This window comes from Pyrgilauda ruficollis, unplaced genomic scaffold (assembly GCF_017590135.1).
Source record: "Pyrgilauda ruficollis isolate IOZ18807 unplaced genomic scaffold, ASM1759013v1 scaffold127, whole genome shotgun sequence".
Lineage (NCBI taxonomy): Eukaryota > Metazoa > Chordata > Aves > Passeriformes > Passeridae > Pyrgilauda > Pyrgilauda ruficollis.
In genome coordinates, this window is record NW_024511099.1 from 289,953 (window position 1) to 314,317 (window position 24,365).

Below are 24,365 nucleotides of genomic sequence, written 5' to 3' on the forward strand. Positions count from 1 at the left end.
CCCGCACAGCCCTTATGACCACAGCACCCCTCCGTGCCCCATCAGGGTACCCATCGGTGCCCAGATCCCCCCGAACCCCGCGCTCCGGCTCCCGCTCCCTCCCAGCCCGCACTACAAGTCCCGGGGATCCCCGCGGCAGCGCCGCCCCCGCCGCTCCCGCCTCTCCCCGCAGCACCATGGCCGCGGCCCCGGTGCCCGAGGGGGCTCCGGGACAGCCGCACGACAGGTAAGACCCCGCTTGCTTTTCCCCGGGATAATCGCTCCGGGACGGGAGCGACACCTCGGCGCCCCGGAGCCGCCGTTCCCGGTTTGCCGCCGGCTCCGGGGGTGGCGGTGCCGCTCCCGTTCCCCACGGTGCCACTTCCGCGAGTGGGGCCTCCCCGAGCCCATCGCTCCATGAAAGCCCTTCGCTTTCCCCACCAACCATTTCTTCCCACCCCCGCTTTATCCTTTGTTTATTTTCATCCTTTTTTCCCGCTCCCTTTCATGTTGTTACCTTTTCCCTTGTTTACCTTATTTTATGGTTTTTGCCCTTAATTTCCCTGCAGATAAACCACAGCTTCCCATTTTTCAAGCTTGCTCGCACATGTATCCTCTCCATCAAGATGAAGAGTGGGACAACCTAAACTTTTCCACCCAAAACCCCCATACAGGGTGATTGCCCTCAGCCCCCCCACACACACACTCGTGTTTCTCCTTTATTTTCAACCCCCTTTTTCAGAACAAACCTGAGGGGACTGACTGCTCCCAAACATCAAATATCTGGGAATTGCATTTGGAGCATCACTGGTGCTCTGGGGATGTGGCAAAGCTTACAGGGATGGAGCATCCCTGTATCCCTGCTTGTAGGGTACCAACACCCCACAGCACCGCCCCACCAACCCTGGAGTCAGTGCCAGAGCATCCATCCTGTTCCCATCCCTCCTGTTCCCGTCCCTCCTGTTCCATCCTCCATGTTCCAGCAGCTAAGCCCATTGCTGTACCCTTCCTGTGAGTCAGTGGTGGATAGTGGGGAGGACGAGGGTGAGGATGGGAGGAAGGAGTCTCCATGATTTGTGCTGGTCGAGTGAGGGATGAGTAACTGGGTTGTGTAACAGAGCCCCTCCACTGTGGCTCCCACTTGCTATAAATAGCAACAGATAATTGGGTTTGCAGAGGGAATTGTTTGTCCTTTTGTGGTGAGGGAGCAGAGACCATAGCAGAGCTGGAAGCTCTGAGCGTGGAGCTGCTGAGATGAACCATCAGCTCCAGGTGGCTCCAGCCAGGACAGAGCTTGGTACAAGGCTGGGTAAACTGGGAACGACGTTCCATGGGTTCCAGGATGGGTATGGGCATGGCATGTGACAGAGGGATGGCAGCCAGGTGCCTCCATCCCTTGTGTGGGCTCCTCCATCCCATGAGCAGGTTCTTTGATCCCTTGGACACGTTCCTCCATTCCTTGGCTGTGTTCCTTCATCCCTTGGGATGGTTTCTTTGACAGGGAAGGCCCAGCCAAGAGCTGGCACACACGGATCCAGCCCAGCTCAGCGATGGAGGAAACAGGTTTGACCTCCACGCTCCTGTGGGTGCTGCTCCCAGGATGGGATCTGGGAGCAGGACCCTCTCCTGGGAACATCTTCCATTGGGGGCTTGGTGTATCTGCAGCTCTTACACCAATCCAGTGACAGCACTTGTGACCAAACAAGGAAAATCCACATGCAGTCCAGCTTCCATCCTTAAATCCCAGGGGAAACCCACCCAGCAGCTGCCAGCACCAGAAGGAAAAGGGGACCCCAGGCCTTCGTGCCTGCTTTCCTCTTTTGCTATATTTAAGTCTGCCATTAGAGGAGGGATTTGCTTAAAAATCACTGGAAGAAAAAAGTCCAAAACCCAGAAATTTTAACTTGTGCAAGAGCTCAGAAGCTGGGAAGGGGCTTGGGAGGCAGAGATTTGTGCCAGCAGGAAGGCTCAGTCACAGCTGGCCTTTGGAGCCAGGGTGTCCCACCTGGGAGCCCAGTGGGAATGGTGGGTGGGATGCTGGGAGAGTTGCTCCTGTTGCCTGGACGTTTAACAAAGGCAGGAAAAGTGGCAGCAGGAGCAGGCGATAAGGAACAATATCCCTGGGCCAGGGCTCCTCACCCGTGTCCCGCATCCCTTTGCTTTTTTGCTTCTTTAATGAGAAGGAACAGAAATGGCTCCGGAAGAGAATTTTATTTTTAAACTTCTGAGAGAGCTTTTACAGCGAGAGGGGAGTCCAGGCAGAGACCAGGGATGGAAAAGTTCCTTTGATCATTGCTTGCTTCCCTGACGTTGGGGCAGCAACTGCAGCTCACGCTGGGGACAGGTTACCCCAAAACCCTCCTGTCCCTGTCCCCTGTCTCAGGACCAGCCCCTCATTTCTGGTTCCCATCAGGTCTCCTTCTTTTGAGATGACGCTCTACAGGTCCCACTGGTGAGCAGGAGCAGGAGGGGTTTCCTGACAAGTCTGGGAGGCAGTGTGTTTCACCTGCCTCTGGAATAACCTTGGTGGCTCGAGGAGGAGGAAAGGGTCTTTTTCCATTTCTGGCCCCATCTCCAGGTGTTGGTACTAAGCAGGAGGGAACTCCCTCCCCAGAACCCCTCAGCAGTGGGTGTGCAGGGGCCAAGCTCCTGTCTCACCATGCTGGCGTCTCACTTGGTGGCCACCGGACTTTGTCCGGGTGCTCTGTGCCCCTGGCAGAGCCTGGCTGCCCTCCTGTGCCACCTCCTCCCTTCCTTGGCAGCCAGAGGCTGTGGGCTGAGGGCTGCTCTGCCCCAGTCTCTGCCCCAGGGCTGGCCTGGACCCCCCTGCCATGGTGCCCAGCATCTCCCACCCTTGGCACGTGTCCTGCCCTTCAGCAGCTGCCTGGCTCCCTGGGCTTCCCGTGTTTTGCCCAGGCTCCCTGCCCTCCCTGGGGAGGCTGGTGCTGGAAGAGGAGCTGGCTGGCCCGGGGGGGCAGGGGCAGCTGGCAGGGGTGCTGAGGGAGCGGATGGCCGGGCACGGCCAGCGGGATGTTATTCTTAGCCACCGGCAGCCCCGGGGTGTTGAGTTTCACCCACTTGTTTACTCCAGGGCTGAGGGGCAGCTCTTGGGGAAGCTAAGTGACCAGGGGGGACCCTCAGCCAGACCACCCACTGATGGGAGCCAAGGGAGAGGGGTGGGAGTCCTGGACCAAAAAGCCCTACAGGGGAGCAGCCCCTGGCCCCGAGCCCCAGCTGCTCCACCAGCTGCATGAGGGCTGCTGGCTGGGTACCCCCTGCCCGGGGTCATCCCCTCCTGCCCACTGCAGCCCCCTCCCCAGTGGTGTGGAGAAGTCCCTGGGAACTCACCAATGCCGGGGGATGTGGGTGTCACTCTCCAGGTGCCCTCCCTGCTGAGCCCACAGTCCAGGACAGCCGAGCACCCCCAGTCCCAGCAGCAGAGGCACTGGGGCTGGTGTTTATTGCCTGTGCTGGGGGCGGTGAGGGGAGGTGTCACCTCATCCCCAGCCCCCCTCTTTTTCTTTAATCAAGCCAGTGCTATTAATATCAGGTAATGAACGTAATCTGGAGGTTAAGCTATCCTCTTATGCTGCTGACCGCCTCGCAGCTCCCGGGCGCAGACACTCCCCCTGCTCTGCTCCCTTCTCCTGCTGCCATCTTCCAGCCCCCGGCTCTGCTGGGGCTCTGCCTCACCCCGTTCTCTTGGGACCCTTCAGTGCCCATTCCAGGGGGACACTCCCCACATGGCTCTGTGCCCCAGGAATCACTCTGGGAGCCCCGCTGGCATGGCCCCTCCCTCACCCTGGTAGTGCCAGAGGTTGTGGGACAGGAGCCGAAGTGTGGACAGGGACAGGGGGTGACACCCTCAGTCCAGGATCACCCCTGGACCGGCGGCAGGGGGACATGAGCAGCCCCCCAGCCTTCTCCAGTGTCCGCATCTCCGGCTGCTGGGCCCTTGGGCCAGATGGCGGGTGAGTCTTGCTTTGGTTTTGGGTGGAATTTGCCGTTTTTTGTCTGTCTGTTTGCTGGAGTGAACTCTTGGTGGCTCCTGTCCCAGTCCCTCAGCCCCAATTCCTGTCTGAAAATATCAGCTTCCCACGGGACGTGGCTGCAGCCAGCCAGGCACCTCAGCAGGCTGTGGGGGGCTGCTGGGGGGTCCACAGGGCTGGGAGCTCAGTCAGTGGGTTGTTTACGGGGCGCAGAGCCCAGGACATGCTCTCCTGTCTGCTGCCAAGTTCAGATTTGGGGCTGTGCCATCTTTCCTTTTTGCTGTGGGTGATTTTGGGACCTGCTGCCTTTGCTCTGCCATCCCAGCATGGATCCAGGGTGGTCAGGGGTCTCTGAAGGCAGTGGGATGCAGAGAGCCTGAGCACAGGGCACAGGGATGGCGATGGGAGCGCAGTGGGGAAGGAGAGCACCTTGCACCTCAGTAAATCTGTGCTTGGACTAAGCAGGAGCAAAATGCTTCCTTCATTTGTTCTGGCACAGCAGCAGAGCTGGAGAGCCCTTCCCAGGAGCAGGACCCCCCCAGGCTTCCTCTGGGACACTCTGTCACAGCAGACCTCACATTAGAGATAGAAATGAGCCGAGACACACACTCTGGTTCATCAGCATGTGCCAAGGTCCTGGTTTATTCTTCCTCACAGCTCAGCCAACAGACTTCAGCTACTCACAGACTCTGACTACAGCAGGCTCCCACTGTGGGCTTCCCTTGCTGGCTCAAACTGAGCTCACAGCAGACCCCTCACAGCAGCAATTCTTTCTCCTGTTTGGTCAGACCTCCCCCAGCCACCTAACCACTCATCCTTACTGGTCACGGCTGTGACCATTAGGGGCAAGGCTGGTTTTGGTAATTAGCACATCTGTGGCTTATCCAGGTACAAGGTTGCCTGTAATTCATTCTCCTACAACACTCCAGCAAGGATGCAGCAGCCATAGGGAAGGCAAAAGCATCCCCAAAAGCTGGTGACAGCCTGGAGAGAGCTGGTGGCAGCCAAGCCCTCCAGGAAAGCTTGGCAGGAGAGGGGTTGCCAAGCCCAGGTGATGTTTCCTTTCCTATTTGCGTGGTTTTGGCACCCCAGAGGTTTGCTCTGCTAGGGAGGGTCCACGTGGGACAAGGACCCTCCTCTGGGCAGAGCAGTGGCATTGGCTCCATCTCTAAACAGAGTCCCATTCTCTGGGGCTTCACCTTGTGGTACAGGGCATTGCAGGGGCTTCAGCACTGCTGCAGGGAATTTCTGAACAGGAGCAGGGAGAAATGGCCAGTGGAGATGGCTGAGATCAGCCAAACCTTTGGAGCAAGAAGAGTCCCTTCCTGGCAAAGGCAGCCATGGAAAACAGCTACAAATCTTGCAGTGTAACATTAGGAGAAAAGGCATGACCTTTGGAGAACTCCAGGACAGCCCTACAGTCCCACAGCCATACTTGTCCCAAATAAATCATGGGAATTGTGGATTTGAGAGGTGTAGAATATCATCTGCCTGTAGAAGATACAGACATAGATGAGGCATAGATGTACAGCTTTAATGATACTGATAAAAATGTGTAGAATTTTGGTGAAAGTTCAGTATTATTTGGATGACATAAGGCAGAGCACCAACTCTTGGGATGGGATTCAGGTGCTGCATCCCAGAGCAGCCCCGGGTGTGCAGGGGGAGGATGGCTCCACTCCTCTCCCAGGGACATGTCCCTGCTTCCTGCAGCAATGTTCCCTCTGTGCCAACACCCTGGGTGTGCTGCAGGCACCCCGGAGAGTGGAGTGGAGAGATGATGGGAAAGCAAGGTGGGGCTGTGGCTGTAATTCTGGGCACTGGTGGAGCTCTTGGAGTCCAAGCCTCTTCCTCCCTGGAGCTGGCTGATGTTGATGCCGGTGGGAGCAGAGCTCAGCCTTGCTCCAGCTCCGAAAAAAAGAGCTTCATCCAACTGGGAGTCACTTTGGGAATGGTGGCCTGGGTCAGGATCTGCAGGCTGGCACAGCAGAGCTTGGTGCTGTGTGACACCAAGGAGCAGAGAGCCCCTCGGGCTCTCCTGTCTCATGGAGACTGATGTGCAATCCCAGGGGAGAAGCAGCCTGAGCAGCACGGCTCTGGAGCGAGCCCCAGGAGAGGGGCTGGGATATGGATGAAAGGACCCGCTTTCTCCTGTGGTAAACAACTGTGTTTGTGTCACCTCTGCTTTAATCCAGCCGAAAGTGACGTTGTTTGTGCCCCAGCACCCGTGGCTGCTGTCGGCCCCGCTCTGGGAGCAGCACTGCTGGGTAGCGGCTGCTGCAGCATCACCCGTGGCAGAGGAGACCCAAACATCCCGCCTGGGTTTGCTTCTCCTCGTGCAAGGAGCCATTTTTTCACAGGAAGACACCCCAGAAGGTTTCCTGATGGGTGTCATCTCCTGAGGTTGCTTTTAAAGAGTTGTAGTTGGGGTGTTTTGGGCTCCTGGCTGAGCCTGAGCCTGGCAGTGCTTGGAACTGGCTCTGTGTGCTGATGGGATGAGGTGTTGGTGTCCTGAGCTCTTGGGGGGAGTTCCATGAGTGCACAGCTTAGGGTGGACATGGGTGGGACAGATCCTGTCACAGGGGCAGGAGCTGCAGCCTGGCTTTTGTTAGCAGCAGTTCAGCAAAGCCAGGCCAATCCCTGTCTCCTTGCCTGCTCCACAGGGATGTGCCGGAGGTAGGGATGGTGTGCTGTGGGCATCCTTTGCCAGGGGGATCCCACCATGCCCAGGGGGTTTGTTTGCCATGCAGGGGTGGGGGTTGCCATGTCATTTCACACGCATATGGCCCTTCTGAAATTTTGATCTTTATCTAAAATTGTTATAAAAAGGGCTGGGGGAGGGAAGGGAATTAATCTTCATACTGAAACAGCTTAAAATCAACCCAAAATCTGTAAAGCCCTGCAGTTTAAGCCCTTTCAAGAGCAAGCCATAACAGAGCAGCAGCAAAGCCCTGCTGGCTCGGCTGGGCTGTACCAAACAGTGACAGCTTGGAGCCAGTGGTGCCCAGATCTCTTGATTTCCCTTCCAGCCCGGTCATGGCTGGGGTGAGGCACAGCATGAGCCAGGAAAGCCCTTTGCACTTTCTCCCAGACATCTCTCTGGGGCAGCAGAACAGGAGCAGGGAGGAGCAGGCACTGGTATAAATAATCCTCCCTGTCCCTTAGCTGGCCAGGCAGTGCTGCAGCTTATCTCCTGGCCAGAGGCCACTTATCACCTCCCAGCCACAGCTCTCCTCCTGCCAAGCTGGAAAGGGCTCTGGAGGGTGCCTTGTTCCTCTCCCTCTCCAGCAGCGAAGATAAGGGAGAGTGTTCAGCAGCTCCAGGGCTTTGGGTGAGCTCAGAGCACTCAGTTCCCAAGGCAAAGCTGATGGCTCTGCCCAGCCTGCAGGCTTGTCCCAGGGGGCTTCAGGACAGAAGGTTGGGAGAACAGGTCTTGGGTGTGAGTGGAGCACTCAAAGTGGGGAGAGGGAAGGGACTGGGGATGGGGGGACGACGATGGTTGTGCTGTAACCCATGTGTTTGACTGCTATCCCCAAGAAGGGTCCCTTGGCACACCAGGGTGGGCTGTTGCCCCCTGGAATACTCCTCAATGCTCTGAGAGCTCACTGGGGGATTTATTTCACACAGACATTCCTCAGACAGCAGGACTTTTGGGGATGGATATTTGCACAGCACCTCTTCAAGGTTCACATTGCTTCTGTGTGTGAATTCCTCGCTGTTGTCTGTGGCTGTGGGTCATGGAGATGTGGGTGCTGGTAGTGCTGCAGCGGGGCTGTGCTTGGCTGTCCCACCCTTCACCTGTACAACACGGGACCCCCAAAGACCCCTCTCCCACACAGGCACGTGTGTCCTTCCCCACCGGGGTCACTGTGCCCCTTCCTCTCTCCAGCAGCAGCAGTGCTGAGTCCCTGGACCGGCTGTATCCCGCCGTGGGCTCCACCAAGCCCCCCCGCAAGCGGACCACCAGCCAGTGCAAGTCTGAGCCCCCGCTGCTGCGGACCAGCAAAAGGACCATCTACACAGCAGGCCGGCCCCCCTGGTACAACGAGCACGGGACACAGTCCAAGGAGGCCTTTGTCATAGGTGGGTCACCTCTGCATCCCGGCCACCTGCCCCGTGGCTCTCCCGGAGATCTTGGTGGGAGTTCTGCCCACCGCCTCCTTGGAAGTTTGAGGTTGGCTCCAGCCTGGACAGGAGCAGGGGGAGTCCCTGTGGTTAGCCCTGCATTGGCTGGGTGGGCTGAACCTGAAAGTGTGCAGGGGGTGATGGGTTGTAGGAGACACACTCTGCTTCTTGTTCCCTCAGCTCCTGTTGCCTGGGCTGTCACAGGTTCCTAGGGATTCGGTCTGGACTGGTTCCTATGCCAGCACTCCCCGTGTTACATAACCATCTAACAATGGGTTTCCCAGCTTTTGCAGGGCATGTTGCTGGCAGTTCCAGTACATGCCATTTGACATTTTCCAGGATAATCTCTTGGAGTGCCTGTGACTTCCCTCTTTGGAGGCCACTCCAGCTTAGTGCAACAGCGCAGGACCTGGGCTCCAGCCTGTGGTGGGAAGGGCTGTGCCTGGGCTTGGTGGCTTCATCACCTTTTCCCTGGCAGGCCTGGGAGGAGGCAGTGCCTCTGGGAAGACCACGGTGGCCACCATGATCATTGAAGCTCTTGATGTTCCGTGGGTGGTTCTGCTGTCCATGGACTCCTTCTACAAGGTGAGGCTTGTAGTTGTGTTTCAACAAGTGTTTCAACAAATACCCTGTTGGCCTGGCCAGGCTCCTCAATTTGCTGTTACCCAGAGAAGCTGTGGTTTCCCCGTCCCTGGAAACATTCAAGGCCAGGCTGGACAGGGCGTCAAGCAACCTGGTCTAGTGGAAGGTGTCCCTGCCTATGGCAGGGGGTTGGAATGAGATGAGTTTTAAGGTCCCTTCCAACCCATACCAATCTGGGATTATGTGGTAACTCCTGGTAAGGAAACGTTATAGATTTAGGGACAGCCATGTGGTTTTCCCTTCCAGTGGCTCTTGTGGGGCAGGGAAGAGTGACTGGGCTCAGCAGTGGGGAGGGAACTGCCCAGCCACGTGCCCTAAGCTCTGCTCTGTGGCAGGTGCTGACCAAGCAGCAGCAGGAGCAGGCAGCCAGCAATGACTTCAACTTTGACCACCCCGACGCCTTTGACTTCGACCTCATCATCGCCACCCTGAAGAAGCTGAAGCAAGGCAAGAGTGTCAAGATCCCCATCTACGACTTCACCACCCACAGCCGGAAGAAAGAATGGGTATGGCACCCTGAGGGTGTGGGACAAGCTGGGGGATGGCCAGGGCAGGACAGAGGGGGAGCCAACTGCACCCCTCCAGCCCCTGGCCCTTGCAGATTGGTGCTGTCACCCTCTGCTCTGTGCCTGGCTCAGGGTGTGTTTTTTGGGTGAGCTGTCACAGTCACAACCCAGAGAGATTCCCTGGGGCAGGGCACCTCTGAACAGAGGTTCTGTGCCTAACCACGTCCATTTTGACTCCACAGAAAACCCTGTATGGCGCCAATGTGATTATCTTTGAAGGCATCATGGCATTTGCAGACAAGGAGCTCCTGAAGGTGAGGAAAGGTTTTGAAGCAGTTCCAGGGAGAGATGGTGGGAGGATGTTCTCTCCTGAGGTCCTGCAGCAGGGAGGTTACTTTCTCTTCCAGATTACACCAGATGCTGCAGCACTTCCCCGAGTAGGAGAAATAGGCTTTGACTCAGCAGCCAGGGAAAAGCCCCTGGCAAAGGTCATGTATTTCAACAAATACCTCAGTCTCAGCCATTCGTGCCCAGGGAACAGGAGCTGAGTAGTAACCTGGTTCCTGGCAGTGCTGGTGCATAAACACAACTAGAAATAGCCCACCTCCACACTGCATGCTGCAGTTTGCACAGCCAGAGGCAAAGTCTGCTGAACTTCTGCTGCACAAAGCCTGGTGTTCCTAGCTGGAATCATCCAGCACTTCAGGCTCTCTTGGGGATTATTTGGATATATCATAGGATCACAGAATGCTTTGGGTTAGAAGGGACCTTAAAGCTCATCTTGTTCCACCCCCTGCCATGGGCAGAGACACTTTCCACTCCAAGCCCCATCCAACCTGGCCTTGGACACTTCCAGGGATGGGGCACCCACAGCTTCTCTGGGCACCCTGTGCCAGGTCCTCAGCACCTCCACAGGGACAAAATTCCTCTCAATATCCCATCTAACCCTTCCCTCTGGCATTGTGAAGCCACTTCCCCTTGTTCTGTCACTCCCAGCCCTTGTCCAAAGTCCCTCTCCAGTTCTCTTGGAGCTTCTTTGGACACAGGAAGGGCTCTAGGGTCTCTACAGAGCCTTCTCTTCTCCAGGCTGTACAGCTCTCTCAGCCTGTCTCCATCCTTCAGAGCATCTTTGCAGCCCTGACAAATGCTGCAGCAGGCAGTGAGCCATACACAGACTTAGCCAAGCTCTGTCTGAAAAGTTTCCTCCCCTGCCAAGTGAGAGCTTGGGTTGCACTTTCCTGGAGCAAGGATGACCTCCAGTGGGCAGCTGGGTGAATCCCCCAGGAGACTCCACTCAGCATCCCCACTCCTGCCTCTTGCAGTTAAGGACAGTCATGAGCTGCCCCGCTGTGCTGGGCTCCTTTCCAGCATTAATTCCCTGCCGGTGGGAGAGGCTTGGAATGAGATGATCTTTAAAGTCCCTTCCAGTTCAAACTGTCCAAGGATTCTTTGATTAGGAAGCCAGTGCTTGGTGTGTGTCACGGACAGTAACTCCTCATCTCCTCCTCGCCTTTAAATGACATCCAGACAAAATGTTGGAGCTGGTTAGCAGTAGGGACAGAGTTTGGAGCAGGACAGGTCGCAGGGGATGTGGGAACAAGGTGGCAGCAGGGGGCTGACAGCAGCACCAGGCAGGTTCCAGGGAAAAGCTCTGCTGAGGCTGGAGCAGAGCAGAGCCAGGCCTGTTAAACGGGTGCTGGGCTGGGCTCAGCCCCGCTTGGGGCAGCAGGGGAAGGTGGGTTGAGTCCCACACCTGACCAGGTGGGATTTGTCCCCTCCCCTCTCCTTTCAGCTCTTGGATCTGAAGATATTCGTGGACACGGACTCGGACATCCGCTTGGTGCGCCGCCTGCGCAGGGACATCAGCGAGCGAGGCCGGGACATCGAGGGGGTCATCAAGCAGTACAACAAGTTTGTCAAGCCCGCCTTCGACCAGTACATCCAGCCCACCATGAGGCTGGCAGACATCGTGGTGCCCCGAGGTACCTGCCCAGGGCAGTCCACACCGCTCAGAGACCCCCCCTCTGCCCTCAGCTCTGGGCTCTGTGGTTTTCTGAACCTTAACCCTAGGAATAACCCTAGGCAGAGCAGTGGAACCCTCGTGGGGGTAAGGCTGGTGCCAAGCAGATGGATGTGGGGGGAGCCATGGTGTGGCAGTCCTGTATTGTATTTGCGGAGTGCCCTCTTGGAAGGAAGGAATGATGAATCTGATTTCATGTTCTCAGAAAGTTAATTTATTATGATATGATATGATATGATATTATATTATATTATAGAATGCTAAACTATACTATACTAAAGAATACAGAAAGGATACTTACAGAAGGCTAAAAAGATAATAATGTTTTATTTCATAATACTTTCCAGAGTCCTGATACACTTTGGCATTGGTTGGCCAATAAGTTAAAACAATTTACAGCAACCTGTTGGATAAACAATCTCCAAACACATTCCAAAGCAGCAAAACACAGGAGAGGCAAATTAAATAAAATTGTTTTCCTTTTTTTCTGAGGCTTCTCAGCTTCTCAGGAGAAAAATCCTGGGCAAAGGGATTTTTAAGAAAATATAAATGTAACAGTCCTGTGTTCCCCTTGGCATGCCTTTTGTAGCTGCACAGTCCCTGGAACTTTGGGCTTTGTGGTTTTCTGAGCCCTAACCCCAGGTGTAACTCTAACGGACGTGGTTTAGTGGTGGGCTTGGCAGTGCTGATTTAATGGTTGGACTCAATTATCTTAGAGGGCTTTTCCAACCTTTACAATCCTGATTCTGTGATTCTTTTGCTTTTGGGTCTCTCCAGGGAGTGGAAACACTGTGGCCATCGACCTGATTGTTCAGCACGTCCACAGCCAGCTGGAAGAGGTGAGAGCTGCCCGGTCCGTGGGTGCTGAGGGGGGTTCACAGCCTTGCTTGGCAGGGAGCTGTGCTCTGGGTGCCCAGGTGGGAATGGCCTGGCTTCTCCTGTGCTCCAGGTGTGGGAGTTCCTGTGAACTCCTCCCAGCCCTCTCCCTCAGTCCAGTGAAGGAAACTGCCTTCTCCCTGCTGGGTCCTGGCTCCTCTGCCAGCTGTGGTCCAGCTGCAGCTTCCTTCCCTCCCTGGGACAGCAAGTCATGAGGGGACAAACCAGCCACCCTCCCATGACCTGAGGGATGTGTCCCCCGTCTGCAGCCCTCCCAGGGCCAGCATTGCCCCAAACTCTCCACTGCTCCTGGTCTTTTCCTCTTCCCTCCCATGCAGACACTGCTGCAGTCTTTCCAGTCAGGAGCCCACTTCTCTTCTGTGCTGCGTGCAGCTCCTGGGTTTCAAAGCTCAAAGTCTTGTCACGTTTGAGCCCCAATCCAGGCCCATGCTCCATCACTTCCCCACTGCTGGCTTTAAGTCTTCTCCTGTTGGTCCTGGGCCAGTTCTGACCAATGGTTTGGGACCCTGCAATGAACTGATGGCATTTTGTGTTGCTGTCCCTGAGCAGCACAGTGTCCTCCTACCCCACGGTTGTAGCTTTGGTGATGTTTCAGTCATGGAAATGCTCAGAGTGATGTCCTGGGAAGTGCAGGGAGTGTGACCTGTATATAGATGCACTGGAAAACAAAGGGCTTGATTCTTTCAAGTCTTTTTTTGGAGCTCCCAGGTGGCAGGAGCTGCTCAGCCCTGGGATGGGAGCTGGCACGCCTTGGCATCCAGCTCAGGATGGACTGCTCAGGAGGGATTGCTCTTCAAAGGTGTCTTGGCAGTTTCTTCCTCCTGGAGTACCTGGCTGCCTGAATTCCCAGCACTAAACTCTGGTTGGGAAGGTGATTTCTAAACCCTCGGTCACAGGAGGAAGGATCCAGCATCTCTGCTAGTGCCAGGCTGAGGCAGAGCCCAGGAAAGGGGAATGGCTGTTTCCCTCAGCTCCTGGGATCCAGCCAGGGAATACCACAGCAAACCCAGCACCCCCAGGGTGCCACTGTGAGCCAGGCAAGGGGTTGGCTTGGGGAGGGCTTTCCTGACCTGGGGAGGGGAAGAAGGGCAAAAGGCTGCATGTGAATTCAGGAAAATACTCCTATTTTTCCTTTTTTTCTGTCTTGAAACGACCCTGGTGTTGACAATGCTTAATACCGGTTGCGTTGTGTCTTTGTGTTGCTGCCGCAGCGTGAACTCAGTGTCAGGTAAGAGCCCTCACTCTGTCCTGTCTGTGCAGCCGAGGCATTTCCAATGCCAGGCACTGCTTGGCCTCACCCCGACCCACGGCGGGACCGGCAGCTCGCCTAGAGCACGGCCCTGTCACCTGCACGGCGGCAAAAGGCCACCTTGCCTTGGCTTTGGGATGGCAGGGACAGGGCTGCTCCCCAGGGAGGTACTGCCAGCCTGAGTGCAGACCCCTGAGGCTGGGACAGGGCCAGGTTTGTGCCTGGGGATCCCCGGTCTCTGCAGGAGGGAAGGCTTTGCATCCTGAGGTTCTCTTTTATTTCTCTTCGTCCTCTAAAATGAACGATTTTCAGAGCTGCTCTCCATCCCTGATGATTAAAGATTGTTAAACATCAATTATTAGATTAGTCAAAGCATCTTGCAAAAAGGGTGGAGAGTGACTTTTTAAATGGGCAGATAGTGATAGGATGAGGGGGAGCAGTTTTAAACTAAAGGAGGAGAAATTTAGATTGGGTAATAGGAATAAATTCTTCCCTGTGAGGGTGGTGAGGCCCTGGCACAGGTTGTCCAGTGGTGCTGTGGCTGTCCCATCCCTGGAAGTGTCCAAGGCCAGGTTGGATGGGGCTTGGAGCAACCTGGCATAGTAGAAGGTGTCCCTGCCTGTGGCAAGGGGTTGGAATAAGATGGTCTTTGAGGTCCCTCCCAGCCCAAACCAATTTGATCTTGAGGGTGGTGGGAGCCCTGGGCCCCTCACTGCACGCAGGGATCTGCCTGGAGGCACCCACAGGAGCGTAGCACCTTTGCATGGCCAGAGGTACCAACTTTCCCTCAGCTTCTGGAGGATGCAGAACCTTTTCTGGAGGACTAAGAAAATCCTGCTGCCTAAGTCCAGCAGGATTTCTAAATTCTCAGTATCTGCAGGTGGATGCTATAACATATATATTGAATTACCTTAACCTCTTCAGCATGGGGCCCCAGATGGGATTTCAGCTCTCCTGCTTCCATTAAGAAGCCACCTAGGCTTTCAGGTATTCTTTCAGGGAGCAGAGGGAATGCATTACTGAAGATGGGTTTCCATTTAGATCTCCATCATTGCATGGAGACACTCAGCTCAAGTAACCTTAAGATTTACATTTGGCATACAATGAGCTTTTAAAATAACTGAGATGAGCAGGGAAAAGGCTCTGCTTTACTTATTTCTGCCTCAGTCAGTCACTCCCTAGACTAGACAAGTGGATGTTTTATTTTATTTCCCTTTGCTTGTTTAAAACCCTGGGGCCTGATATTTCCATACAGACACGTAAGCTTCCCTCTGTGTCTGGAGGTCCAGGTGGCAAAGTGCTCTTTAGTATGAAGAGAAATGTGTGGCTCTCATAATGGCAGGAATAACACTAGAGAGGAGACTAATACGTGTGCAAATATATATGTGTATATAGAGACAGGAAATTTTATGCGTGTATAAGTATCTATCTATCTTTCTCCTCCTTAATTAAAGAGTTGCTCAGTACGGGTGATCTTCTGTAGTTAAAAATTGGGTCTTAATATATCCATAAAGTATTAGAAGTTTTATGATAGCAAGTTCGGGAAGGTAACTGTGACCTCTGAAAACACCTCCATGATCACCACACCCACAGGTGGTTTTATCTTCTGTTTAAAGCTTCCATTTATGCCTTTGACAGAAAATCTGGAAAAAAATTCCTGCAAAAACCCAAATCTGTTGCTGCTGCTGGAGCCCCAGTGCTTTACTGCTGCCGTGGTCTCCCCCAGCCCCGCTGTCTCTGTGCAAGAGGAGTGGGGTGGATGGAGTCACACCGAGTGAGATGTGCCTGGCAGATACAGGCTTTTCATCACAAACAATTCCCCATCCTCTTGTCTGGAATGGCTTCATCTAAATGTCACAGTTGTTCTGGAGTCACTGCTGTTTGGCAGTGCTGGGGACACAGGGGGGCTTTGTGCTGGTAGGATAAAACCTGAACGCTCCGATCTGGCCCCAGTCCCAGGTGTGTCTGTGGTCCTTGTGCCCCGGGCTGCATCTCCTGGCCAAGTGACTGGCTGGGACAGGCAGGGAGTGCCTCTCCCCACTTACATGGGTGAATTCTGGGGGGTTTAAAGCCTGTGGTGCCTTCCTTGGACATGCAAGGCTTGTTTTCATTCTGAAACCACTGGCTCCTGAGGAGCATGCTTGCCTTCCCAGTTAATCCCTCAGAGCACAGCTTGGACCTTAGCATTCTTAGGACATTTCTTATCCAGCTTCCCCCTTGTTTGAATGTGCTCATGCTGGAGATGTGGTTCCATACAGCACTCCCAGGTGGGTATTCCTCCTGGAACCTGGCAGCAGGAGCTGGAGCAGCCAGCCCATGCTGAGGCACACTGCTCCCAGCCCAGCCTGTTCTCCTTCCCTCCTGCCACACTCCTGGAGCCGGCTCTTTCCAGCCCATTCCCCTCACCAATCAATATTCCCCACCCCCAGGGTCCCGATCAGCTTGGCGTGCCCTTTGCCAATTGTGTCTTTAAATATCAACCCGTGGCGCAGTTTAATAGCCCTTGTTTGAAATGTCAGCCCTGAAAGGCAGCCGTGTACGTGTTTGAAATGCCTTGACTGCATCATCTCCTTTGTAGCTGGATGTCTCTTGTCTGCTTCCTGCTCGATAGCATGTTCCACAAAGAGCCAAGGATGCTCCCTGAAGCCTTCCTGGGAGATGGTCACCCCTTTCTCTCTCTCTCTTTCTTCTTCTTTCCATTTTATTTTCCCTTTAAAGCCTTTGTTCTCAGGGGGAAAAAATACGTTTCCAAAATAAGACGTTTTCTTGACGTGCTCATGGCTGCCCGTCTGGATGTTCTGTCACAGTCCTGTGTTGGCAGGGGGGGACAGGAGGCATCACAGTCCCTCCTTCCCTCCCAGGATGGGCAGGGTGTGACACAGTGGATGGCTGCTGGAAGGACTGAGCTCTTCCCTCAGCCTGCAGGCTCTCTCCAGTCATGGTGAGCCCAGGGGAGGGAAAGTCATCCCTGCAGGTTCAGAGCCAGGTTTCTCTCCACATTTCCAGTGTCTGGGCTTTCAGTGTTCTCCAGGGCTTGGAGATCATCATCGTGCAGGAGGGGAACACCCCTGGCAGCCCACAACCATTTTGCCTGGGAGCAGGGCAGGTTGGATGAAGGATTTTTACGTTGGACAAAGGTTGTTGGCCTTGAGTGCCTGTGCTTGTTCTTAGCTTGCATTGGAGCCCTCAGTGAGACTTGGCGTGAGCCCTGGAAGTGTGGAGAACCAGGCTGGATGGGGCTTGGAGCAACCTGGTCTAGTGGAAGGTGTCCCTGCCTGTGGCAGGGAAGGTGGAAAGAGCTGATCTTTAAGGTTCCTTCTCCTCCAAATCATTCTAGTGTTCTATGGTTCTACATCCCTCCAAACTCCAAGAGCCACCATTGCAGTGTGGAACTACCTGGGACACAGGTGGGACAGTGTCCCTGCTGTGGCTCCAGGACAGTGAGAGGAGACTCCTCTTGGAGCCAGGAGTGGAGGCAGTGCTGTGGAGAGCAGTGGTGCCATGCCTTGGTCGCCGAGGGAGGAGTGTTGTGTCTGCACAGTGATGGCCCAGGCACCAGGCAGGTCCAAGAGCCATTGATCAATTAGGGGATTTTTTCCCCCTCTGACTAACGACAGTGCTTTCTCCTCTGTTTCATGTCACGTTTGTCCCTCTTCTCTTAAACTCTCGTGTCTCCTGTCTTGTCTCCCCTGAACATCCCTCCCACCGGGTGACCAGAGGAAGCTGCGCTGGGATATGTGAGGAGACAAATGCTTATGGCAGTGTTTTGGTTGTGACTAACGGCGGGGAGTGGGCGAGGGCTGTGCAGGGTGAGCTGCCTCACTAACCCGGGCAGGGGGTCTTGGGGCAGACAGCTCGTGGGGTCCTGCTTTGCTGGGGCTGTGTGGGCCAGACAGAGGTGGGGGCACTTGAAAGAGAAGCTTTATCCCAAAAATGGGACCTGTTTCCCCAGAAAGTACCATGGGGAGACCTTCACAACACTGAGCGGCTTCCAAGCAGGGTGGTATCCAGACCTCCTGTCCCCACACTGCGTGGGTGTCAAAGGAAGGTGTGGAAAACTTGGTGACAGAATGCTGACAGCATTTCTTGGGGGTCTTTTGGCAGCTTGGGATGCTGGGGAGGTGTTCCCACTGCCCGTGGAGGTTGGAAAACCCTTGGTACCTGTGGCAGGGAGCAGGAGTCAGGTCACACCGTGACTGGAGAAAGGCTGCCCATTCCACTGGCATGGTGGGATGCTGTGACATGGACCTGGCAGTGATGGAGGGGAAAAGTGCCAGTGGCAAGCTCAGTCCTGTGCTCCTTGGTGAGCTGTGATGATGGGAGATGACCCAAACAGCTCCTCTGGTTTAGGCAACAGCAATTTGTCACCTGGGCAAACCCAGCCAGGGCCATGTGAGGATGTGTGGCTCTGTGTTGGGGGCCTGTCTCCGCCCCATAAAGCAGATGAGCTGGCAGCCCCCATGCCAGCACCAGCGTCTGCCAAGGCCCTCACCACCACGTGTATTGGCATCCCAGGGGCTGAGAGGGGTTTAGGCAGGGCTGTGCCCCCAGGATCTGTCCCCAGGCCAGCTCTGGCAGGAGAGGGAAGGGAGGGCTGTGGGGGCAGAGCTGTGGGTGCTGCCAGCAGGGAGCATCTCCAAGGACTTCTAACTCATGGGACAGCGACTAACGGAGTGAGCTCGCTTCACTGACAGCAGGGCCAGGGCCTTGAGGGCTGCTTGTCCCAACCAGCAATGGGGTCTGTACACAGCAGGCAAGCCCACAGGGGAACCACAACCCATCCATGCTCTCTGCATGGCTGCTAGCTGTCCTGGAGTGTTCCCTGCATGGGGCTCTTGGCTGCTACAGTGGAGTGGAGCTGGTAAAGCAAGAAGGAGCCCTTAAGTACCCACAGGCCTTGGGAATGTCTCATTTGGTGTTGGTTGGCCAAGACCAGAAGATGGCTATGTGGATGGAGGCCTCAAGCTCTGCCCTCCTCCATGCCTATCCATCTTCTCTGTCTTCCTCTCTGCTTGCCTGCCTCTGTGTGCCATTAATCCAGGTTTCTGCTTGATTTGAAATCTTAATCGTGCCGTGTTTTCATTTGCTCTCTTCCCTGCCTCCCTGACATCTCTGTGTTTTTTGCCGGATGCAGCTGCTGGCACGTGTGTGATCTGACGTGTGGCTTTCCAACCCCAGCCCTCCTCCCAGACAGAGCTGCTTGTCCATCCTGCCCAGCCTTGTGGAAGCCAAATGTGACCTTCTTCTCATTACTGCCACTCTCCCAGGGAGAAGTGACTAATGGGGCTGCATTGTGTGCTTCCCCGTGAATGGTGTTCCCTTGATCCCAGAATAGCTCCCAGCCCTATTCGTTATGTGGAATGAGTCACACAGAGCCAGTCCTGTCCAGCCATAAAGTCTTGAAGCTGTTCCCAATTTGGAATGGGCCAAGTGGTCTCTGAAGTAGTCACATTCCAGATATGTGCCAGCCTGGCTGCCTGTCCAATTCCTCGTGACATCTGGCACTTGTAGGTCAGAGACAGCCACAGCAGCCCCTCCTCACCCCATGAGTCCAAGATCTATCAATAGATAAGATTCTGGAATAAGAGAAGGTTTTGATTTTATTTACTACTTTCTTCCTAAGCAGTGGAAACCAAGATGGGCCAGCCACCTGCAGAGAAGCTGTGGCTGCCCCATTCCTGGAAGTGTTTAAGACCAGGTTGGATGAGGTTTGGATTAACCTGGTCTAGTGGAAGGTGTCCCTGCCCATGGCCCAGGGCTGGAACAAGATGGTCTTTAAAGCCCTTTCCAACCCAAACCATTCTGTGATCCTGGGTGAGCTGTCCAGCAGGAAGGGCAGGTCCTTGGGCTGCAAGGTCACCCTAACTCCAGTGGCCCTGGTTTGTGGGTGCAGGTCCCTTTGCCATGGCAGGGACCAGGCAGGGCTGGCTGCTCACTCAGCTCAGCTGGATGGCCTCTGTGTGTGTTTGCAGTGTGAGATGGCATCTGGGAGGATGGCTCTGGCCGTGTGCTGTGCTCCAGCCTTCAGGCAGCCTTCCCCAGACCTTCTGACCATGTGTTTGGTTTTCAGGGCTGCCCTGGCCTCTGCCCACCAGTGCCACCCCCTTCCTCAGACCCTCAGTGTGCTGAAGAGCACCCCTCAGGTGAGGGGCATGCACACCATCATCAGGTAAAGCCCCTGCTGTGGCTCCTGGGGTGGGATGGGGCTCAGCTGCTGATGGGATGGGCTGGCCTGTCTTTGGGCTTCCCAATCTCACTTTTGCCTGTCAGTATGGCTTGGAGACACAAGATAGGGCAGATGGTGGTGGCCCCTGCGTAGAGGAGCTGTGCAGTTACTGCTCAGTGGTCTTGCCAACAGTTTTTCTGCTTTTTACCTTGAAACAGCACAGTTTCAGGCTCAGATGGTGCAAACAAGAACTAGGAAGGGGCAGGGACTGCCAGACTTCTGGCAGCATCTCCTGGGACACATTTTGGTCCAGAGCTGATGTTGCCTTTCCCTCCCCTCTAGAAACAAGGAGACCAGCAGAGACGAGTTCATTTTCTACTCCAAGAGGTTGATGCGGTTGCTGATTGAGCACGCGCTCTCCCTGCTCCCGTTTCAGGTGGGTTCAAGGCTGTAGGTGCTGGGTTTCCTCTCTGATTCCTGACCCTCAACTGCTGGGGAGCCAGGACTGTTCTGGTGCTGCTCCTCCTACCTTCCCCATGGACCATTGAGTTAAAAAGTGCCAGGACTCCCCAAGGCCATGGAGCAGTGCTGTGGCCCTGGGTGACAATTCTTTGTCGAGCCTTGGTGTCCAAGGGTCCAGCCCCTTGCTTGCTGACTCCAAGGCTCCCATGAGAGCCACATCAGAGCCCCTGGTAACTCTTCTCACATGCTTTTTGTAGAGTTGCACAGTCCAGACCCCTCAGGGACATGACTACGAAGGGAGGACATACAGCGGGAAGCAAGTAAGTGGAAGCCGTTGAGACCTGCCTCTTGGGGATGCACTGGAAGCCCTGGCTGCCATCAGGCTGGGTTTGGTGCCTGCTGTCATGAGTATGACACTCTGTACTGCCAGGAAAGGCAGGTTGGTGCCCTAGGGTGCCATCAGCTGTGTCACTGTGCCACTCATGCCCTCTCACTGAGGGTGGACTGGGAGGGCACAGCCCTTTTGGAAGGGATGTGCTTTTAGGTTGCCACTAGAGTCCCCCGCTGCTGAGACCCAATGTGGGCTGGTGGCAGCTCCTACCCCATGCACCCACCCTGGCCATGTGCTGCAGATCACCGGGGTGTCCATCCTGCGAGCAGGAGAGACCATGGAGCCGGCGCTGCGCGCGGTGTGCAAGGACGTCCGCATCGGCACCATCCTCATCCAGACCAACTGCAACACCGGCGAGCCAGAGGTAAAGCCTGGGCTGCTGAGGGCATCTCCTGGTGTTAACCTGTGTGCAGGGTGGGGCCGTGGCTCGGGTGTTTCCTGACACCCCTTCAGCGACCCAGCAGTTTGTCTTGGCAGGGGTTGAGTGCTTTGAAAGCTGCTCAAGTGGGTTTTGCCAGCAGGCTTGTGCCCACAGGGGCTGGTTTGTGCTGGCTCCTCTGAGCTGACAGCCAGGGTCCAGGGACAGAGGGGCAGGAGGGATCCTTCACTCCTCAAAGAGAAGGGCTCAGGTCGCTCCATTTTCCTGCAGCCTCTAAGCTGCTTTCTCTTTCCTCCACCCAGCTCCACTACCTGCGGCTGCCGAAGGACATCAGCGAGGACCACGTCATCCTGATGGACTGCACGGTCTCCACGGGCGCTGCGGCCATGATGGCAGTGAGGGTGCTGCTGGTACGGATGGGTCAGGCAGGGGGATTGCTCTGGAGCAACCTGCAAAGCACCAGCCACAGCCGTGCTGAGGGGATGTGCCTGGAACTGGCTCCTCTGCGGGAAGGAGGGTGTTAGGGTGCACAGCACAGGGTAACTCACCCTGAGCTATCCCTGTGCATTTCCTGCAGGATCATGATGTCCCAGAGGATAAGATCTTCCTGCTCTCCCTGCTCATGGCAGAGATGGGTGTCCACTCGGTGGCCTATGCGTTCCCCCGGGTGAAGATCATCACCACGGCTGTGGACAAGAAGGTGAATGACCTCTTTCGGATAATCCCCGGCATCGGTGAGTGTCCTGCTAGGAAGGACTTGTGGTGAGGGGATTTTTAGTGCTTCTGGTGGGGAGAGGACATGGTTGTCAGCAGCACTTTAGGTCTGGCCTTACGTTACCCAGAGCCCCACTGCCCCTCGTGGGTCCTGCTGCCAGCTGGGTGTCAGGATCACCGTGCTGGTTTTGGGGGCTGCGGGGCAGCCATCGCCTTGTCAGCAGCAGGAGCTATTCTCTGCCATGAGCCTCCTCCAGCCCCAGGCAGAGAAGTCAGGCTGGGACAACTAGAGCAGCCTTGTGCCCACCTCCTTCTCTCCACCTTCTACAAGTTCACCCAAAATAAGCTCGCAGTGTTCTGTCCTCACCTCTACTGTGCCAGGAAACACCTTCCACCGGGTGGTAAACCAGCCTACAGGCTGCTCCAGTTTTGCTGCCACTCAAGTTTTCCTGCTGTTCAAGCTGTCAGATAAACCTGCTCTGGTCCCCTTGCCTGCTCTGATGAGGACAGGCACTAGGATGGGTCTCTAGGCTCTCACAGTGCTGCACTCTGACTCTCTGTCTCCCCACAGGGAATTTTGGTGATCGGTACTTCGGGACGGACGCTCCTCCTGACTGGAGCGATGATGAGGATGCTCTTAGCACTTAGCTGGATGTGGAGGTGCCACTGGCACCAGGCAGCTTCAGCACCGCACCTTAACCCCTCTGTCCAGTGCAGATTTCTCCTTCCTCTCACCAAGCATAGATATTTTTTTCAAATCTTACATCGGAGATCTAGGGCATATTTTTTCAGAGAAACGTAAATCCTAGTTTGACTTTTTGGGCAGTCACGTGTCCCAGCATAGAGTGGAGTTAATTTATTTTAATTTAAATATTTGCCTATATAACTTATTGGAGATATTTTATAAAGAACAATAATAAATTTTTTCTCTGGTTTTCTTGAACTGAGCCATTCTTTGTCACTTCCCATGGGTGCCTAGAAGGATTTGTGACCCTTCAAGACTACAGTCCTGGGATGGGAGATGCCGTGGGCAGTGGTGGGAGATAAAGAATGCCACACCTTCAATCCAAATGAAGACATGGTGCCAGAGTAAAGGCAGTTCCTCCTGCCTGAAGGGAAACCAAAGCTATTATAGACTGTCCAAAGGAGCTACACAAGAATGACGAAGGATCTGGAGGGAAAGCCGTATGAGGAGCAGCTGAGGTCCCTTGGTTTGTTCAGCCTGGAGGAGACTGAGGGGAGAAACTGTCAGAGTCTGCAGCTTCCTCCTGAGGGAGGTGGAGGGCAGGCACTGATCTCTGTGTATGACCAGGGACAGGACCTGAGGGAACATCTGGATCTGTGTCATGGGATGTTTTAGGTTGGATATTAGGAAAAGGTTCTTCCTCCCCAGAGGGTGGTTAGGCACTAAAACAAGCTCCCTAGGGCAGTGATCATAGTCCCAAGGCTGACAGAGCTCATGGAGCATTTGGACAGCAGTCTCAGGCACATGATGGGATTGTTGGGGTGTCCTGTGCAGGGCCAGGAGATCCAGGAGATCAGGAGATCCAGGACTCAATGATCCTTGTGGGTCTCTTCTAACTCAGGCGATTCTGTGAGGTTCAGCTGGGATCATGAAGAAGCACCAAGTGCCTGTTGTGAGTTCAGCAGCCAAAGTGAAACAGAGCTCGCCACAACCGCAGCTCTTACTGAATCAGATCTGCTCGAGACATGGAGAGCAGCAGGTCCCGTACCTGACCCAGGCACAGCGAGCAGGATGTGACCTGTCACACAGCAGGGTCACCTCAGTGGAAGGGGAGCTGGCCCCACATGAGGGACGTTCAGCCAGAGGAGGCTGTGACCTCCAGGGCTGAACATGGAGCATTTTCCTTACCTGCAGGATTCAAAGTTCCAACCCAACACCTTTGTGCAGGAGATGAGCATCCCAAGAGGAGCAAATCTACCTCATCTCTGGGAATCCCTGGCCTGGTGCCAGCTCCTGAGGGGTGAGGCAAGGCAAGCAGGTGCTGCTGGCAGCATGGGATTGGGAGGGGGGTGCTCTGCCAAGCCCTCACCAAAATGGAGAGTCACCTGGTGATCACTCAGTGTGGGCTTGGGTGTGACGAGCCCAAAATAACTGCCCCTGTTCTGCGGCACATTGTGCAAATTGTCAACCAGATTTAAAAGAAAACACACCCGAGTTCCTGCCAGCACTTGGTGAAAGAAGGAGCCCTCCGCTGAAAGCCACACTCAGAGCCAACACTGACACTTGATTAGTGTCTGCTAAAAATAGTTCCCTGTGTGGGTGGAAGGAGAGCTCATGAGCACAAACACGGGGGGACAGGCAGGCATGGGGGGGTTTAGGCTGGAGCAGCAGGTCAGCAGCAGTGGGTCACCAGGTCCATGGTATGGACAGGGTCACCTTCACCAGACCAGGTTGCTCCCAGCCCCATCCAACCTGGCCTTGAATGCTTCCAGGGATGGGATGTCTACATGTCACTTACTCTGGGGGGCAAAGCATCTCCTCTCCCCCAGCATTGTTGGTGTCTGCCTTCAGGTAGCATGCAACAGGGCAAGAGAAAAAAATTGTGTCGGGGAGGTTTAGAACGCATTCACTGAAAGGATGCCCGGACATTGGAACAGGCAGCCCAGAGCAGTGGTAGAGTCACCATTTTTCCTTAGCAGATCCCTCTTTTGCCTCAGATCTACATTTTCCCCCATATAGAGCCACATTTTTACTCAGATCTGCACAACTGAGTCTGTCTGAGTTTGAGAAGGGTTTGGATAAGGCTCTTGGGCACATGGTGTGACTTTGTGTCCTGTGCATGGCCAGGAGTAGGATTCAGTGATCCTAATGGGTCCCTTCA

General features: G+C 55.0%; 1 protein-coding gene and 1 long non-coding RNA gene across 8 annotated transcripts; one reads left to right on the plus strand and one right to left on the minus strand.

Annotated features, from left to right (window-relative positions):
* Positions 1-126: 126 nt before the first annotated feature.
* On the plus strand, positions 127-22,462 carry UCKL1 (uridine-cytidine kinase 1 like 1). Of its 7 annotated transcripts, none has more exons than XM_041458372.1 (15): positions 127-226; positions 7,858-8,051; positions 8,572-8,678; positions 9,071-9,241; positions 9,484-9,555; positions 11,034-11,223; positions 12,039-12,100; positions 13,370-13,386; positions 19,478-19,576; positions 19,916-20,009; positions 20,293-20,355; positions 20,668-20,790; positions 21,108-21,215; positions 21,383-21,539; positions 22,091-22,462. In XM_041458372.1, exons 1-15 carry the CDS (start codon positions 177-179, stop codon positions 22,165-22,167), a joined length of 1,584 nt encoding a protein of 527 aa, XP_041314306.1. In that variant the 5' UTR covers positions 127-176; the 3' UTR covers positions 22,168-22,462. The 7 variants fall into 7 exon arrangements, with proteins under 7 accessions (XP_041314306.1, XP_041314304.1, XP_041314307.1 ...); XM_041458370.1 differs by lacking the exon at positions 13,370-13,386 and adding an exon at positions 17,125-17,144; XM_041458373.1 differs by lacking the exon at positions 13,370-13,386 and adding an exon at positions 17,125-17,144 and having other exon boundaries at positions 162-226; positions 7,861-8,051.
* LOC121348631 lies at positions 2,176-3,421 on the minus strand. The gene is made up of 2 exons (XR_005954380.1): positions 3,328-3,421; positions 2,176-2,509 (listed from the first exon to the last, which is right to left on the minus strand). It is a non-coding gene; the product is annotated as an uncharacterized LOC121348631 (long non-coding RNA).
* Positions 22,463-24,365: the final 1,903 nt, after the last annotated feature.

Coding starts and splice junctions, on each gene's coding strand:
- UCKL1 (XM_041458374.1), top strand. CDS start 3,883: ATGAGCAGCCCCCCAGCCTTCTCCAGTGTCCGCATCTCCGGCTGCTGG. Junction 9,242..9,483: donor ACAGCCGGAAGAAAGAATGG/GTATGGCACCCT, acceptor TTGACTCCACAG/AAAACCCTGTATGGCGCCAA. Junction 12,101..17,124: donor TCCACAGCCAGCTGGAAGAG/GTGAGAGCTGCC, acceptor CCGGGTGACCAG/AGGAAGCTGCGCTGGGATAT.